General features: G+C 38.2%; 1 protein-coding gene across 2 annotated transcripts; it reads left to right on the top strand.

Annotated features, from left to right (window-relative positions):
* dusp7 (dual specificity phosphatase 7) lies at positions 1–14,125 on the top strand. Of its 2 annotated transcripts, none has more exons than XM_088636774.1 (3): positions 1–1,104; positions 3,241–3,516; positions 11,395–14,125. In XM_088636774.1, exons 1-3 carry the CDS (start codon positions 702–704, stop codon positions 11,700–11,702), a joined length of 987 nt encoding a protein of 328 aa, XP_088492900.1. In that variant the 5' UTR covers positions 1–701; the 3' UTR covers positions 11,703–14,125. The 2 variants fall into 2 exon arrangements, with proteins under 2 accessions (XP_088492900.1, XP_088492899.1); XM_088636773.1 differs by having other exon boundaries at positions 21–1,104; positions 3,241–3,669.
* The last annotated feature ends 4,998 nt before the right edge of the window (positions 14,126–19,123 follow it).

Genomic DNA, 19,123 nt, shown 5'->3' with positions numbered 1-19,123 from the left:
TACTTTTAAAGAAACAGATGGCTGCGATGAAGAAGCAGAACAATGCGTTATATTATTTTCTGTGGTCTAACTTTCTGTTGCAGTGAACCGAAAACGACGAACACATGAAATAGAAAAGGAAAGCGCACAGGAGCAACCAGCAAGTTGCTGCGCCTGTTGTAACCCAACTTCCAACCTGGATACTGTTTCTTTAAAAGCTCCACTCAACGCTCCTCCTTCCTCCGTGACACAGCTGTCAGCAAAACCCTTTTAATTCGGACTGTCAGAGAGTGGTTGCAGGAAATGACAAACTGGAGGGAGGCTGAGCAGAATGGTTAACATGCTGAAATAATGATCTGTACAATAAATCCAAAATCCTTATTCCGTCATATGCAGTACAGTTAAGTTCACATACCACGGGAGGAGTGCAAGCTTTAACAGCACATGGACAGCAACATTACAAAACGATAGAACAAAAAAAAAAGGATTGCATCCTCCTGCTTCAGGGAAGAAACTCAAATATCCTTTATGGTTTTTGCAATACTGTAGCTTCGTGATCACACGAAGTTCCCCCCGCAGTCTAGTACAACTACTGCTGCTAGATTTGAGGACGACCACTACCGCGCGTGGTTCTCTTCCAGGAGGCCACCTCGCTGTCATCTGCCCCTCATTTTTTTTCTTCTTTTTTATTTGCAAATAACAAGCCTGCCTATATTTCCCTCATGAAAAATAATCTTTGGAGCGGTTCCCGGGACATGACCACGATGATGCCGAGCAAAAGCGTGGAATGGCTGCAGGAGGAACTGGAAGCCGGCGGGGGCTCGCTGCTCGTCCTGGATTGTCGGTCCCACGAGCTCTTCGAGTCGTCTCACATCGAGACAGCCATCAATTTGGCTATCCCGGGGCTGATGCTGCGGAGGCTCAAGAAGGGGAATTTGCCAATCCGGTCCATCATCCCCAACAACGAGGATAAGGAAAAGTTCGTGAAGCGGTGCAAGACGGACACGGTGGTTCTGTACGACGAGGCCACTTCGGACTGGCAGGAAAATGGATCGGCAAGCTCTGTTCTGGGGCTACTTCTGCAGAAACTCAGGGACGACGGGTGCAAGGCTTACTACTTGGAGGGTAAGACGCCTGTATTATTCTTCATGTTAACTCTGTCACGAAAGCCCACTCGAGTTTGAGAGTACTGCACTTTCGGCGCCTTATCTCGGGCACCGAATGGACTATTTTAAGTATGCCTACTAAGTTTGTCCCAGTTTTGAAAAGACGAAATCGAGTTACAGAAACATATTTTATATGTGCTTTAAACACATCTACACTGAAGGATCCCCCACTTTTTTTAACCGTATTCACGAGGTTTACAGCCTCGAAGACGGATGTCATTGCAGAAGTAAGCCTGGATTATTACTAGGTGATATGTCAAGACAGTTCTTGATTTTGAGTTTCGTTTTTTGTCTGCATTAAAAATTCTGAAGTGTTCTGGCAAGTAATGGGTTCGGGTAATGTGGCTGGCAGGTCTGTAAGGAAAGGAGAGCCGTCCCGGAGTCGTTAAATTTGTGAATGCGGTAAAACTTAAACGGAGTTTGAGGTTTCGTAGCAAGCAATTTCTTAAGGGTCAAAACAGTTAATTTAGGACACTGACTAGTAAGCTGTGATTTCGTACATGATGTTGGACGATGCATTTTATATAAAAAAATTAAGCAAAGCTTTTAGTTAGTTATAGGTGTTCAAAACCTGTCTAAAGGATCTCTACTTCTGATTTGTATTCTGCACTCAAGAAACGAAACAAAATAGCCTTGCTCAGAGGTCTTAAATGTGTATATTAAAAACATAAAAAGTAACATTTTCCCAGATGTTTTAAATTGTACATTAAAAACTACTTTTCACTGTCAGAACTAAAAAATAAGTGTTGAAACATTTGTTTGTTTTGCAAAGATTATATTTTTAAAATACTGTTACGTTGCGAAAACCTAAATCTATAGATATGATATAAGCTTTATTCCTGTTATATTAAAAAGTGATGCCACTGGAATGTTTTGGTAACTTTTGAGTTTAGACAATTGAAGTGTTTTCATAATTATTTAAAATATTTTTCAAGCAACACTTCTCGACGAGGGCTTTGCAAAACGTGGGATTTAAACATGAGAATTTTAAATCGTTAATCTTAATATCAGAAATTATATCGTGAAATTAATTAGTGTTGAAACTAAGCAAGTCCTTATCCTTAACGTATTTTTTTATTTTAAATACACTTGGTCAAAATTGTAGTCCAAACTTTGTGAAAGAATGTGAGTGACCAAGATGAAGATGTTTTCAATTAAAATTCCAAAATGGCTCCGCCATGTTGTCTTCCTTTAGGAAAAAAGCCATGTTTTTCATGAATGGACAGAGACAGATACTTTACTCTTATCTTATATAATCAAATACAAAATATAGCACTGAAAATTAAAGTTAAACAACTATTCCATTTATACCGCTTGTCTATAAAGAGATTTTATTGATCTTCCGTGATTTTTGAAAAAGCGGTAACAGTTTTTTTTTTCATAGGTGACTTCCTTGTCATTCACAAAATAGCACCCGGTCATTCAGAAGCTTTTTCTATGTCTTAGGCATCGAAATAAGATTGTGAAATTATATAGACGTTGTAGAGCATCATTAAAATTGGAATTTGTGCTTAATATAGGAAAATAATAACGCACCAAGAGTTGTAAAGAATGAAAACGTTCATGGTTGAGTTAGAAATGAAAAGCAAAGCCTCATATCCGTTCCATTATAAGTCTGTATAGTACATTTTCATTTCCTGGTATTTCTTTCCAAGAAGCAGATATCATAAGCAATGTGTACACCTGATTCTGCACAGGCTTACTGCTTTCATCTCTGGACCAAATAAGTGTTTTTAAAGAATAAGCTCTGACAGAAATTCAGTTACACTCTTAAGTTCTATAAATAGTCCCCAAAATGTCACTTCCAGATATCTCTTTAAGTGCCTCTCATTTCTAAGCAGCAACTGAAACAATACAGAGGTTGGACGTTTTTGTTTTACAGAAATATCAGAAACAATTTTAAAAACATGTCAGCAGGGTGTACTTTGGAATTAAAATATGTACATGGGTATTGTGTGTAATCCCATTGTTTTACTGGAAAATATCCTTTTTTTTAAGTATTTTGAAAGTCGGTTAAAAGGGCCTTAATTACACTGAACATTGTTGAAAAACCTGTATTCTGTTTATTTAGCTGTTCATGTGCATGTGATTCTAGGTGGATTCAACAAGTTTCAGATGGAGTACGCGGAGCACTGCGAGACCAATCTGGACAGCTCATGTCCCAGCAGTTCCCCCCCTGTATCTGTGCTTGGTCTGGGAGGACTACGGATCAGCTCCGATTGCTCCGATGGGGAATCGGACAGGGAGCCCAGCAGTGCTACTGAGTCCGAGGGAAGCCCCTTGCCTAACAACCAACCTGCCTTTCCTGTTCAGATTCTTCCCTACCTTTATCTGGGCTGTGCCAAAGACTCTACTAACTTGGACGTGCTGGGCAAGTACAATATTAAGTACATACTGAATGTGACACCCAACCTCCCCAACATGTTTGAGCACGACGGTGAATTCAAGTACAAACAGATCCCCATCTCGGATCACTGGAGCCAAAATCTATCACAGTTCTTTCCAGAGGCCATTTCATTCATTGGTAAGTGGCCTAGCTTTTTGAGGTACTAGGGACCTGCATGCCAGAGCCATAACTTTTAATCTCAAAACATTCTTTTTCTTCTTTGCTCTTCGGGTGCTAAGAAATTACCCAATTTTTTTGCATGTTATTTCTCAGGCTTCGGATAGGAGGCGCTCAACATTTTTTTTTATCAGGTTTCTTTCAAGTAATAGCTGGAGGACACTAATCTTTCCTCTCAGAAGCATAAACATGGCTACACTCTAACGAGCCTGGTTTTGCAATAGGAGATTAATGTTGTAATTTTCTGTAATTTGAAAAAGTATTGTTTAGAAATGTCATTGCAGCTCAACTCCTGCTGTTCCTGAATGAGTCCTCAAAATTGTTTACATTGCACAGCACACAAGCACCCTTTGTAGTTTTTCAATTTTAGTTATCTGTTAACCGATTAGGAGTGTTTCTTCTTGCATTTATTACAATTTAAAGTAAAAATAGCTGATTTCTGCTTCGTGTTGTTTTAGTTTGAGTTCGCTGTATGGGGTTTGCAACATACAGTACACCTTCTGTATTAACAAGACAGGTAGCCATCTTGTTAAGATCACATGCATTTGGAGTGCTGCACTGAGAAAAGAAGGAAACTTTGAATTAATTTGTGTTGTGATTTTAGTTTGAGGGCTGTGTGTTCCTTTTCAAAAGTCTTCACATTACACAAAAACAACTGCGTATTGGGAGAAAAACGCATGGTATAGATTTGTTTTATATCAAGATTACTCATCAGTTCCGTCTCAGGAATGACCACATTCATCTGTACTGCTTTTACTGCTATCTGATAATGCTGGACCTCTTTATAGGATAATGCCTGTTGTAAACATTAGGCTAAAGCAATGAGGACTTTTGAGGATTTGCGACAACAGCCTTTCCATTTACTCAGACATCTGAGGAAATTAGCTAGGGGCAGATAGTAGAATCTTCTTGGTGGATGCTGATGAGACTGGTCATTTTTCAGTATCTGGAGTGTCCATATTTAATATGGTTGTAGTATGTAGTTTCTTGGCAGTTCATAGTCATCTGCTGTTGTGATACTTGACTTGATCCTTTTGTCCTTCAATATTCCAGAACGTTAATTCATGTGTGTCATACCATTCTCTCCTCTCCATCAACTTAATGGGATCTGAGGGCTTCTAGTATCTATTGTCCCCACTGAGAATCTCCTTCCATTCATTCCCTAGGAAAACGAGAGCTGAGTAAAAGCTGCATAAAGCTTAACTGTTGTAATCAGGGTAGCACTGTTATTAGAGCAGAAGTTTGTAGACAGTGGTGGTTATTAAATGTCTCTCTTTTACTTAATCTAGAAATTAAGACAACTAAGACCGACGTCAAAGTTCTCAATGAGGTGTCAACCTATTTTGGTAACTGTGGTTGGAAACAAACAAATGCCTAAGAAACAAAGTGTTTTGCTTACGGTAGGCAGTGGAGAAAGCAAACAATTGCATTTTTATATACCTGTACATTACTGATGTACTTATTATTGCATAGAGTAGGTATCAAGGGAATGTATGTGTTCGTATTTAATGAATAGAAAACAGGGTACAGATAAGGGGCTGAATGTTTCAATTGAGGCAATATAAGGAGTGGAGTACCTCAGGGGTCTGTATTAGGATCACTGCTATTCCTAATTTCTGTCAATAGACTAAATTTGGGTAAAGAATTACTTTTTCAAATGGTACCAAATAGGAAGGTTCACAAACACAGTGGAAGCTGCAAAGGAGGTTCAAAATGGTTTACATACTGTACAATTCCGAACAAGTGCAGAAATCTGGCAAATGGCATTTAACGTAGACAGATGCAGTATGAATTGCAGGGAGATAAACTACAAAAACAAAGAAGGGAGAAGCAACGTCTGAAAAAGCCTTTGATATTTCTTGCCACATCATTTATGTCTTCTACCCAGGAAGGTGAAGACAAAGAGACATAGTATGTCGTATAGAAACAGTATGATATTTCTAGGGAGGTTAAGTTAAGATTGTACAATGCACTCATAAAACTTGATTTGTAATATTATGGAGAGTTAGTCAGCATTGAACACAATATACTGTATACTGCTGCTCTGGACTGATGAGTTAAAAGAACTGAAGCATTGTAGTTTTGAAAAGAGAAGATACCTAAGGGACCTGATTCAAGTTATTCTAAATCCCCAACGGTATTGAGAAGATCAGCCCAAATGACTCAGAATCAGCAATGTAAGATACCCAGTCCTGCATGCTTTCTTAAGGTTTTTGTTGGTGAGATTTAGTCTCACCAGAAAAAGGTAAAATATAAACTCAGAACAGTCATAGAACAAAAATGTCTACTGGTCTCAAAGATGAGCAAATAATCCACTTTTTAGTCTATTCTTTTACCCCTTTTAGTTGCAGTTAGCCTCAGAACGCCATCCTATGTAAAAATAAGTCTTTCTGTGTTCATTATATGTTTGTGAAACAGTATTCTCTTCATGATGAGCATTGCTAATCTGTATATGACTGAACTGCAAAGCATATTCCTTGCAGAATTCCCATGTTTATTACCGTTTTAATTGTGATTAAGTAGCATAATGATCACTTTATTTGCTTCTGAACTGCTGCACTCTTGTCGCCGCCAAACCAGTCATGTGGCGAGCTCACTGGTTCTTATTCAGTGCACTACATATTTACACTGGATCTGCAGACATTGGGGATGTAGTCTTAAAGTGCTAATCCACTGATTAAATAGAAGAGGTCCAATTTCAGAATGTGATATCTGTTTACATTTGATGTAAGGTATATTTAAAAGCCTGATAATGTGCACTACAACAAGATTTGAGTTGGACTAAACTATCTGTTAATTACATTTGAATCGATAAAATGCACAGGCAAAAAAACATGAAGCTTTCAGTGCAACACGGCAAAATCATTTTTGAAATAATTACATCTTAGAATATATATTTTTTTAATTTTACCGTGGTTTCACAGTTATCTCCAAAATGGGGGGAAGGCACAGTTTATTACAAGTGTCATCATGAAGCTTTTTTAGTATTGTCTTATTTCAGGAAGTAATGCTTCCGCTTTCTGCGGCTTACGTGGGTTAACAGACAGAGCGCTGTTTCACAACACATCCTGTCCTGAGCCACATTTCTTCTGTTCACTTTGTTTATTCAGAAAACAAACCTTGAGAGCTTGCAGAGCAGGATGGCTCTTCTTCTCCTTTTCATTTCGGAGCAATCCAATTCCCTTGGCCTTGCAGACCACAGCCCTGCCGGTGCAGACTCCTGGGCACAGCCAGCTGTTGTGGTATTGTCACTGGTGGCAGTTCATTTACTGTCTAATAGTGAGAGAGGATCAAATACAGGGACATCTGAACACGTCTTAGGGAGAAAGACACTGAATAGATCCTTATTATATATCCTAGACCCATCACCCTTTCCAAAGTTTGGTAGGAAAAAAACCCTACCAATATTACCTGCTGTGGATTAGGGATGGAAGTGCTTCATGACAGGGGAGTTACTGACATAAGAAATATGAATTTGTTTCCACATAGTTGCTATTGCACAAGCCATAGAAATATCTACTTTTTCAGCAATAAGCCCTGCTCATCTGCTACATTACAGCTGGAAATCGTTGTATTTCACCCTCCTGTCATTTTCTGTAGACCTTCAGTTTTTGGGGGACTTTAATGAATACTGTTTATTTAAACAGTGAAAATGAGTCTTTCTCTGTACAATGGGGTTAGAAATATTTGTTTTGCTTTTCTGTATATTCAGCACAATGTTGGTTTGCACAAAGGGACACTGTTACAGGAAAAAAGACCTCTGGAAAGGTCAAGTCAGTAGGGGGAAGCCTCTACTATTGTAGGAATATTTCAGATTCGTTTGACATTTCGGTATGTGGGACTAAGTTTCTAGCTCACCATTGAAACTAAACACGCAATGTTTGTAACATTCAGTACTGCAAATGAAAGTGAAATGCCAGATTCTGTTCAAGAGTGCATTGACAAATGAAGTCCCAAATTAAAGAACAATCAAATCTGTTGGTTTTAAAAGGGTTTTGCACTGAACTTGGTGAGTGACAAGCGATTGTTGCATCTGGGATTCATAACTTAATTTTCACATCTTGAAAACACTGAGATGTCAATTTTTTTCCTTTCTCTACCAAACATCCATATTGTTCTTTCAAAATCTACAGATGATCTTTTTATCAGCAGTACAATCATTTTGAAGCTGTTACAGTTTCTCTTTTATGTAATTTTAAACAAAACCAATATTTTGTATATAAAGTGATGTGATATTTGCTTTATGCAGTAAAAGACGGTATTACTTATTCAAAGAAATTACTTGGCTACTTTTATTACTGCATTGGGAATGAACCCCATTTGGCTCTTTGAATTTTTCATTCAAGAACAGAGACTCATTTTGAGGGCAGAAACTCACTATAATCATATTTCTGCTGACCCCTAGAGGAAAGTATTAACAGTGATTGGTTTGCTTGCCAACCAGTCCAAAGGAAAAGAGGACTTGAGTGTATCAAATCAATTGTCGTCTCACTGCTTGACGCAAGAGGTCATCTGATATTTCCAAAAAACCCTCTCCGAACAGCTAACAAGGTTAATGCAGATGAACCTGAGGGTGTGAAGTATTGCTCAGGATTCTTATTCTGTTTACATTTCATCATTACCTTAACTGAAAACCAACAGAAGAAATGTATGATAAAATGCACAGCTAAATAGCTCATCAATCATGGAAATCTTCAAAAGGTGCAAAGTTTTTGAACCACTGGTAGTGCAAACGAATTTGTGTGTTTTTAACATTTAGATCAAGCAAATTCCAGTACAAATCTGAACATACCGTAACACAGAGCCAAACAAAACTCCACAAGATCTCCACATTATAAGATCAAGGTGTTCTTTTGAGGTTTGAAAATTCAGATTGGACAGAACTGTTCTGTGATATTTCACACAGATGTGCTCATATCAGCTTGGGGTAAAAAGAGTGAGCAGCTGGGTAGGGCTCATATCCACATTTCCTGATGCATGGTTTAATAATATCTTTAATAGTCCAAACTACTGGGGCCTTGTGAAAGGGGTCTGCAGAGCTGAATCTCCACAGGGTATCCTGCAAAATCTATCAAGCAGAGAAAAAACGCTTTCTGGCCAGGAAAAAAAAAACTGTTGCCATTTGAGAATATCATTGTAAGGCAACTTCATATAGTTTATTTCCGTCACAGTGGCTTAAAATTCCTGAAAACTATCCTATCAAAGCAATTATATCTGAAGCTTTTTTTTTTTACACAGGCCTAGACTGGTTAATTGACAACAACTGTTTAAGCATTTAGCTCAGATTCAATCTGAGAAGAAAACAGTTCCTTGTATGATGAATGTTTTGTGTAACATGTGCTTGGTTTAGCATTTCAAATAGATTATCCATGCTCTGGGTTTGCACAGGGAAATATCTAGCTAATCCATGCATTTCTCCCTGCGTGCTTTCCGTCTCCTTGCGTACTTTGGGCTTGCTCTTTGGCTCTCTCTCTCCTGCTTCACTTGCGTAGGAAAAGAAAGCATTGAGCCCTGTGGTGTATTCATGTACTTAGCATTAATGGCAGGAAATGGAGGATTACCTCGCCCACTGATGGTAAAACTTTTTTTTTAGAAAATGTGGCCACTGTGTCAAATTAAAGGCAAGATTAATTCTGTAGCAAGAGGAGGAAAATGCAGAGCAGTAAGCAGTGCAAAAACATCCTGTTTTACCCTGAGTCTGTTTTTTCTCCCTCTGAGTGGAGGTCTCTCTGGTCCATACCATGTCTGTGTTTTAATAGTCTAAACCTCACCGCTCTTTCCCTTACTCAGGTCATATTTAGCTAAAAGACCCATAACCACAGAGCCCACAACTGTTCAGCACAGATGTTTGTAAAATCAGGATTACTGTCCACGGGCTTAAAACAAACAAAAGAGGATAAAGTTTTAAAGGCTTCTCTTTAGGCCTTCATGCATATTTATCGTTTTTACCAGGAGGACAGAATCACAGTTTGTATTTTTGGTTTTTATGGAAATGTGATAGCTATCCCTACATTCCCTAACCCTTGACTTTTATCATTTGGTATTAACCCCTTACAAAATACACTTAAAATTCAGTATAACTTTAGAGTGTGCTGGTTTGTTTTGTGGTTAGAATGGATCTGAGACTAATTTTAGTGAGGCAACCTAGGTGGATAAAAAATGATATGACAAGTCATTCTATTATCCAAAATGTAGGAAATCAATACAAAAAAATAAAGTGTGAAGTTGGTTTTATATCTCACATGAACAGAGAGATATAACACTGGCATTTCAAACCAAATGTTGAAATGACAATTGAGTGCTAAAAAAGTAGATCAGTATGCTCCACCCTCCGTATACAAAAAGTATTTTTCAGCTCAGTGTGCTGTAAAACGACAGCTGTTAAAGTCTTGGCAGGTTCTGTACCTCTTTACAAAATATAGTAGCTTCAGACTAAGTAATTTTGTTATTGCTTATTCACAGGACCTAATTACCATCCTCACTGAAGTCTTTGATCTGAGTATTGCAGTTATGCTCAGGATCTGTGCTTCACCATCTAGAGCCAACTGAATGTGCTAGATTGGGGGAAAGAATAAATTTTTCCTTATCTAGTTATATTGTTCTATGTATGCTTCCATGCTGTTGGTATCAATCAGAAGCTTTCACGCAAAACACATATTTCTCAGTGCGTCCACTTAATTTTCTGAGCAGTTACAGCAGTTTCTTATAGACTTATTTCATCTGGATGCGTTAGACAAAAGTTTTTCCAGCAGTGCCACTGGGTGAAAGGAATTTAAGTAGATGTGTGCCTTCAATACAGTCTTATGGTCACATCTGTTTTTCCATTTAAATTTGCAGTGAAATGAATGAATTGTAAAAATATGAGTAGATTGAATTTGTATTCACCGAGTGCAGTTATTCCTCACAGTATTTAACCATTAAATATGAACATTAAACTGAAATTGAAACAGTGGGAGAACAGAATTTTGGTTTCAGTCCTAGTTTTTCAAATTCTTGGTAAGATTTGTGGTACTAATTCCTTTTAAATCATGTGCAGAAAACTCATTTTTTACCGTTTTAAGAGGAACGAGTTTAATTGAAACAGTCCTGAATTCAGTTTTATGCCATTAGGATGATAGAACCTGACTTTATAATTTGGAGACTCTTATTTTGGAACATAATCGAGGAGAAAAATAAAATCTCCCCCTCAGGCTGACAATGCCTCTGAGGAAAATAACAGCTGACCTCAATCTTTAAAGATGCAGTGAAAATCTTTTTTGAAAATTTGCTGCCGTCAGATGAGGGGAAGCTGAGGGAGGCACTTACCTACGATTAACACTAATGGTACAGTGCACAGAGAGACAACCTGTGCAACCTGTTACATTCAGTGTTTAAATAATATATAACATCTATAAATGTGTAGATCACAGAAAGGAAGTGTTTTAAATATTGCACAGTGGAAGGAGAACTCATGGTTAATTTCACAGTTCGGTTTGGCTGCAAGCGTCTTCATTTGAACAGAAACTCACGCGGATATTCTTTGGTTATAATACATGATAATGCTGTATGGGTAGTTGCTTATTTCTGCCACCCTTGCAAAGCCTTTGTTTTCTTCCGGTTGTTGAACGGTGTAGAGGTTGGAACTGCTTTGTTGTTCAAGTCGTAATAAAACTGTTTGACAACAAAGCTGTCCTTTTTGTTTTGCAGATGAGGCTCGTTCTCAAAAGTGTGGTATTCTGGTGCACTGCCTCGCTGGGATCAGCCGTTCGGTGACTGTCACGGTGGCCTATCTGATGCAGAAGCTGAACCTGTCCCTGAACGATGCCTACGACTTCGTCAAGCGGAAAAAGTCGAACATCTCGCCCAACTTCAACTTCATGGGCCAGCTCTTGGACTTTGAGAGGACTCTGGGGCTGAACAGCCCCTGTGATAACCGGTCACCCAATGACCAGCTCTATTTCACGACACCGACCAATCACAATGTGTTCCAGCTCGACACGCTGGAGTCTACATGAAGATCAGGAACTGGGTGGGCATCTACCCTTTGAGATTGAATGTTATTCTCATCTCCTAAAGCATTTCAAACATGTTGCCAGGCCATCTTGGTGCATACCATGGGATGGGCCAACGAGATGTCTCTAAGACTGCTGCTCAGAGGGCGTTCACTTGCTATCTGTAGATGCTGTGCCACAACTTAAGATGATTGAGAAGTGGCACCTCTTGCCTTTAGCCAGGACTGTTGTTTTATTCTAAAAAAGGCAGTATTAGACTGGAAAGAAATGCTACACAGAGAAAGAAAAATAGAGATCTGCAGCGCTTCTTAAGTTATCTGTCAAGAATATTAGATAGCACTTGACCTCCTGACAAAGAAGGTGCCAATGTGATGGTTGGAGTTTACTGTCAGAGGTTATCTCACTCTACCGAATGTAGAGTACATGGATTTGATTATATACATACATTTATATATATATAAATATTGACTTTTTCAAAAAGCAAAGAAGACGACAAAATTGCAAAATAGAATCCTGGATTGTAACTCAAGAAAACAAACCAACAAAAAAGAACTTTGTGATTTTCTGATTGTTTTTTTTTTTCTATGTTTGTAATGACCTAATGCAGTTTGCACAGTGGTGAAGCCTTTCACATCTTGGCACTTAAAACTGGTACTCCACAAAAGATAAAGAGACGTTCAGTTGTCCTCCGGCCTGCCAGTTCAAGGCTGTGATCATCCCCTGCAGCTGGAGTGTCAGAACAGGCTGGACTGGCAGAGAGGGGATGCACTTAAAAGCTCATTGTTCCTTGCTTTTCAAAGCTACAAGACCCTCTTCCTTAAAGTGTTTTTCTGGGTGGACTCTGAGCGCCCGCATGCCTTGGTGATTAGAAATGTTGTTAGAACTGGGACAGCTTTGCTCACTTCCAATAGTCTGAAGCGCAGGTACAGTAGTTCACAGGAGGAAATAGTGAGTGAGGGACTGGTGAGGGAGAACATGCAGGTGGGTATAACAAACACTCACTGTATTCAAAGGCAATGGAGAGAATGTTTCTTTTAATTTCTTTGCTGCTGCTCTTTCAAGGCCTGGGCTCTAAAGAGGAGAGAGGTGGGAGACATGAAGTGAGCAGCACTGAGAATGTTAGTGAGGTGGTTTCTGGGAACAGATAGTCAGGGAATGCATTCAGTGGAAGGATCAATGCTAGAGTGGAATTTGTGGCTTTAAGACAGCCTTATATGACCTTTTTTAGCATTTTTGTAATGCTGACTGTTCAACACTATATTTGTATTTCACTTAAGACGTAAATGTTGAAAAGGATATGTGCTTAAAATACTTTGTAAAGCAAAACATAGTAATAATGGACACCCACAAATTTCTTTGTAACGGGTCCTACACTGTTGTTTTTCTTATTCTCTGCAATACAATACACAAGTTTCCGCAGTATTTTTTAAACAATAGGCCTCGGGTTTTTCTATTTGTCTACTTTTGTACAAGAGTTCCAAGAAACACAGCTTGACTGCTTTGTCACTGAAGGAAAGCTTAATCTTGGGGTGTCCAACTTGTGTACCTGACATTTGAGAAGCAGATGTAGAAACAGGGAAATATTCTCCAAAAGGGTGTAAACTTCTAAAAATGTGAGTGGCTTTCTTTTAGTTTTTTTTTTTTTTTTGGAGTAATCCAAAGATCTCCGAGGAACTTCCAAATATTTTAGCAAATGACCAAATCCCCAGCTAGATTTCACCCCGTGGCCTTCAGCATGTTTTGTGCAGGTTTACAGCTTGCTCTGCGTAACTTAATCGTGCTGTGCTCCATGTATGAGCTAACTGCTCTAGCCTGTTGAGAATGAGATGCCCAACAGTCAGCAGATGGCAACAAAAATGATTTGCTCACACCCCAGGATTAAAATTCATTTCAGGGAGGAGCTGCGTATTAAAATGAAAATAATTTTTCACATTTCCAGCTGCTTTCTTGAGGAGGAGTGTCTGTCTTTTGTAATAATGTTAAGAGAAAATTAAAATGCATTTTCTCTTATTTGTAAAATGCCAGAGCACAGGAACGATTGTTTCTGTCTGATATCTTGTAGCTTCATCAGAGCAAGAGCGAAATGTGGGTTAAAGTGAATGAGCAAAGCGAGAGAAAAATGAACAAAAATTTATTTCTTACCTCACTGAGGAAATTTTCAGGGATTTTTTTGACAATGCATCTGCATCATGTTACAGCTTAATATAAATGTCAAATAGCTGTTTTTAATGTGCTGTATACGTTTTTTTTGTTTTTTAAGATGCAATCTATACATGTGTATAAAAATGGGCTTGGTAACAGGGCAGTTCTACTTTCTGATTTATGAAGGATATAAAAATTGACCCTATATATTGTATAGTATATGGAACCAACACAAGACTTGTTTATACTGCAAATAAATATGGAATTATTTTTTCTGTAAACAATTGTTTTGTGGATTTTTTTTCCCCATGTGGTAAAAAAAGATTTTGTGTAACACCTTATTTTATGGCTTACGTGAGACAAGGTTGTTATAGGATAATAAATTCTAAGAACTTTCATTCTTTCATTCTCAGAACAATTACCTTTTATTTTATGCCAGGAAAAGTGAATTGAGATAAATTGGCACATCAAAAAGAAATGTTGATAAAAATCTCAGAGCTTTGAATTGAATCTTAGCTTTTTTGTGTGTGGTTCTTACTGGGGGATATATGTTAAAAATACAGCTCAGACATTGTATTTGAGTTCTTATTAAAAATGGATGCTCTAAAATGTATCCCTTGAACAGGAGAAACCTCAAATACAGGCATCAGTTCATGGTTTCTGACTGCATGGGTCCATTTTTCTGTGCACTGTGTCTGGACAACCCCTCAGTAATGGTGGTGGTAGGTAACCACTACCCAGACTCTCAGAGAAGTGAAAGAGCCTGACCCTTTTTTTTTACAATCAACTTACCGGGTGGTGTAAGAACTGGTGACACCCTGCCCCATCTGGAGAGCAGATGGAGACTGGCAGCAGTTTTAATCCTCTGGAAACCCCACTCAAGCTACAGTACGTTTGGAAAGACTCCACATGAAATGCACTATGGCATGTTCTACAGCTGAGAGGAAGGAAGACTGAGTAGAAATTAATGCCACTTTACCGACACAACGTTTTCTCATTTGCCATATTTAAATACATCTTATACACCTTAAATGACTTACAACCAACACAGAATTTAAAAGCTTAATTATGTTCTGTACTTACTGGACCCATTGAATCCAGCTAATCAGAATACATCCACCTTAAAGAAGCCAGAATGAGTTTGGTAAAAATGATAGTGAAAGGACATTTAATCTGGCAGGTGTCTATCCTGTCAGGAGTGGGCGTTAGTGGAAGGATATCCGTTTCGCTAGATAAACACTGACCCTGATTATCAGTCAGCCTCCATGAGGGTGACTCGCAGTTTGGTTTTGATGTGACTGCAAAAACGTGGTGACTTGTTGTTTTGTCTTGGTATGGCTGTACGAATGTAAAAAAAAAACTGCGCTGTGCTTAGGGCGATAACCCAAACGGTTCTTGTTGCAATTCCAGACATCTGTTAAAACACAGTTTACTCGGCTGCACAATTTCTGTGAATTGGATCTGGATCACTTCAAACCTGGGCACACAGGCAGTTATGGAAAAAAAACAGGCATTCAATGTAGCCCACTGGTTATCCTGCTTTGCTGGTTATACAAAGGAAGACCATTTGATGTCTGATGCTTAGTGTGCTAAGACCCTCTGTGGAATGAAGTTGACTTCAGCTACAGACTTTTTATAGATGTTTTTTTATTTAGTTCTTGTTACCTTCCAACAGTGCAATGTTATTAGGCCTTGTGGTAGATCACAAAGAGAAGTAAGCACCATCGTTAAATTTCTAGAATTCACTTCTTATACCTAAGCCATAAACAGATCTATTAATATTTCACTGTGCTGCAAACCACATGACGTCTCTGCAGATTTGACAACAATCTAAATTCAAGTAGGAAGTGCCCCTATCCTACTTCCTTTCCCTCATTCTTGCTCTTGACACTTAAAAATTCTATAATTCTATTCTATCCAAATTATTCAAATCCACAGTGTTGCAGGGAATGATTTCAATGTGGCCTAAACAACTGACATGATGAAAATGCAAAGCAAAAAAAGGCAATTACTGCACGTCTAAAAGTGTTTTCTTACGGGTATGTAGTATTACCACCATACTGTATACTGTTTTGTAAAAGTCCCACATATTTAATCATTTTTAACTGTTTTTTTTTTCTTTTATTTTTAATATGTGTAACATTTTAGTGCATTTAGTTAATCTGTCTCATGGCAGTACAGCGAGTATAGTATCAAGGGTAACACTAAGCTGTGCAGCACTGTTTGCTGCAAGTCACAACATCATCCTTTGCTGAGTCGAGTGATATGCCTTTCCCTGCAATATCTTTCTTCAATCTAAAATGGATCACTGTCTTAAATATTCTAGGGGTTAAATCAGTCGGTCAATTAAACTGCTTGCAATCCTGCCCATGTATCAAACTGGATGTTGGAGAAAGAGACACAAGTGTCATTTTTCTAGGGTTGCAGTCTTAACTAGCAATCCCCCAGCTACAGCCCTGCAGACTGCATGGCAAATGAAAAACTAATCACAGACTCAGGGAGGACAGATTCAAAGTTTTTTTTTTAATCTGTATTAGGGGAATAGTAGAAAACAGTACTGTCTCCAAGGATTCACAATTCAGGACACATAAATTGAAATATAAATTGAAACATAAAAGAATAGGTGTGTTGTGACAAATTTAAACACACTGCAGCGGTGAAGCAATACGATGTTAATGAGAAAATCAGAATTGTTTATTCATCCGATTAGAATTTGCTGAAGTAATGCCCCCATTGTGCAAATATGGCCATCTGTTTGTCAAAATCGATTTCAGAGAGCTTGTTAAAAATCACTGGTTCTGAGCAGATTTTTTATTGAATGATTAGAGAGGACAGAATTTGCTGCTAATCTCTATGTTAAAGTTATTGCTGTGTCCAGTAAGAACACTTGTGTCTTTCTTTTCCAAACTTCTTTTCTTAACATAATTTTTCATTTCTCCCTGCTCGGACTCACCCGTAAAATAGAGCACACCAGGACGAGACTGTGCTAAGAAACCTGCTTTCTTTTTCAGCCATGAAATTCACAAACAAATAAGCAGAAAAGACTCTCACATTACAGTAGTTACCCTCCTGCTCTTTTTAACATTGACTAGTAAAAGGAATCTCTTACTGTATTTAAATTACATTCCACATATTACTTTTTTGTCAATACTTTATGTTAATATTAGAATTGATCCTAAGCATATTATTAATTACATTGTTCACAGAAGTGTATCTATAGCATTTGTTTTCCATAACTACTTTCCAAATAGCCAATATCGTGCATTGATTCTGATATAAAATGTAGTTTCTTTGACTGATCCCCAGCAATAACTATCAGGTCCCTGATGGAAGTAATTCATGGTTACTGTTGATTTGAGTGAAGTTTCTGCTAATGTTGGGTGGTATCCTAGTAACCACAGCCTGTGCTTTGAACTGCGGTGCTCATCAGTGCAGTCAGTCTCAAGTATGTTTCAGTGGCGGTCTGCTCAGAGTTCACATTTAGCAAAACATCCAGCTCAGTGTGATTGTTTTAAGTTGTGCGTGTCCCTGTGACTTCTGCCACAGTTTTACTTAAGGACCTAGGGTATGAAACGCTCCCCAAACACAATCAAACACAACATATTGGTCTCCGAAACCCCCATATTTTATACATTTAGTAAACTTATGGAATAATTCACAGTTACAAAAACAACACAATACTTGAAAGTCTCTTGTACTGAAAGATGTATGAAGAGAGAGGTGAAGTCCAAAATCTCTTGGTGTTTCTGCTGGAACTGGAGAGACGAATCAGGAGCCAGAGTAAAGTTTTGCTGATCGTAGTTCTCAATACAGTAGTTCAAGTAGTTCACCAGAGCTGAAATATTGTTTCCTTTCTTCTCTTTTCAGCATGGAATAAACCTTTACTTGTTCTCAATACAGTCCCTGGAGAGCCTCTGTGTCTACCAGTGTTTGTTTCATGTGGACCCTTAATCACAATTGCTAACTGGTATCTGTGGCTGATGTGTTTGTTGGTTTACACTTTTTCTGCATTCTGGTTTTGGTTTCCAAAAAAATATCCTAGTTCAAATACATTGTCTACAAAACATTCATCACACAGGACTTGCTGTCTCTCCCACATTTGCAAATGAAGCACTTGCTCATTTCTAAAAATAATAATGACATGTTTCTATCTAGACTGCTATCAATAAGTGATGAATTGAAGACGGACAGACAGGGAATGACACTTTGTCAGACGACATCCACAGTGAATAGATGTTTTCTTTCAAGTATTTTTCCTTCTGCTTAAGTCCAATAATATATATTTCAGTGGGCACACCTGAATGAGGGCAGTCCTGAAACTCACTACGCAGCATGAGGTTCAAAATAATTACAAATGCCATTCAGCTTTATAAGAGCTGAAAACAAATTAAAAAAGGCCTCACACCTGATAACTGACATGTTGATATACGATAGGTGATGGTTTTTCACGTTTGAAATTGTTTGAGATGATTTTATAATTACAAAGTTTTAGTTCAATTACTTAACATGTCACTCAAATGGCAGAATTCATAACTACGCAGCTTCCAGGGCAGTTAAAAGACTTAAAATGGAAACATTTTCAAGCTCAGAAGGTATGTGCCATGACATGAGTTTTGTAAAATAAACTGCTACAGTTTTTGTAGTTTGACCGGCTAGCTTTTTATTCAGATGCTAAATGCTGGCATCTGAGAAAGTTCCACTTTGACTAAAATGTATTACCAGCAGCAGTTTGTGAGCTATATTTATCACAGTAAGCCTTCCTCTGGTTTCAGTTTGCAACTAATAGGTGTGGTGTGATATCAGTACTTAGATTGTTCTCTCATGCATGGTTTCCTGTTTCTCTGTGGCTAGTTTCAGAGGCAGAGGCCATGTGACAATACTATATCCGATATCTCAAACCACTACTGTTCCACTTCCTTTTCTGCTTGAGAAGTCAACATTGAGAAACTCTGAATGAGCGGGCTGGGAGAGAAAAAAGTATCTCTGAGGTAGACACCAAAGAATATGAAAAAAAGTATTGATTATCAAGAGAGCTTGGCTGCTTGTTTCTGGTATCTTGTGTTAGCTGAAGTAAAGTATTTAGTTCAGGTAATCTGTCAAGTGAACTCCCTACACAGTCCCAGTCACTGTGAATGAAAGGCTAAGGATGTTAGGTTACCTTAAAAGCTGTGTCCATATCCAGAAATGAGAATGAAAGTTTAGTTAGTTGTACTGTCATATAGCCACCCAGACTGCTCATAAAAGAAGGGACAATAAGCCAGAAACTAAAGGTTGAAGTACTT

The sequence above is a fragment of the Lepisosteus platostomus genome, chromosome 6 (assembly GCF_059453375.1).
Source record: "Lepisosteus platostomus isolate fLepPlt1 chromosome 6, fLepPlt1.hap1, whole genome shotgun sequence".
NCBI lineage: Eukaryota > Metazoa > Chordata > Actinopteri > Semionotiformes > Lepisosteidae > Lepisosteus > Lepisosteus platostomus.
This window is presented reverse-complemented; position numbering and strand designations above follow the sequence as displayed.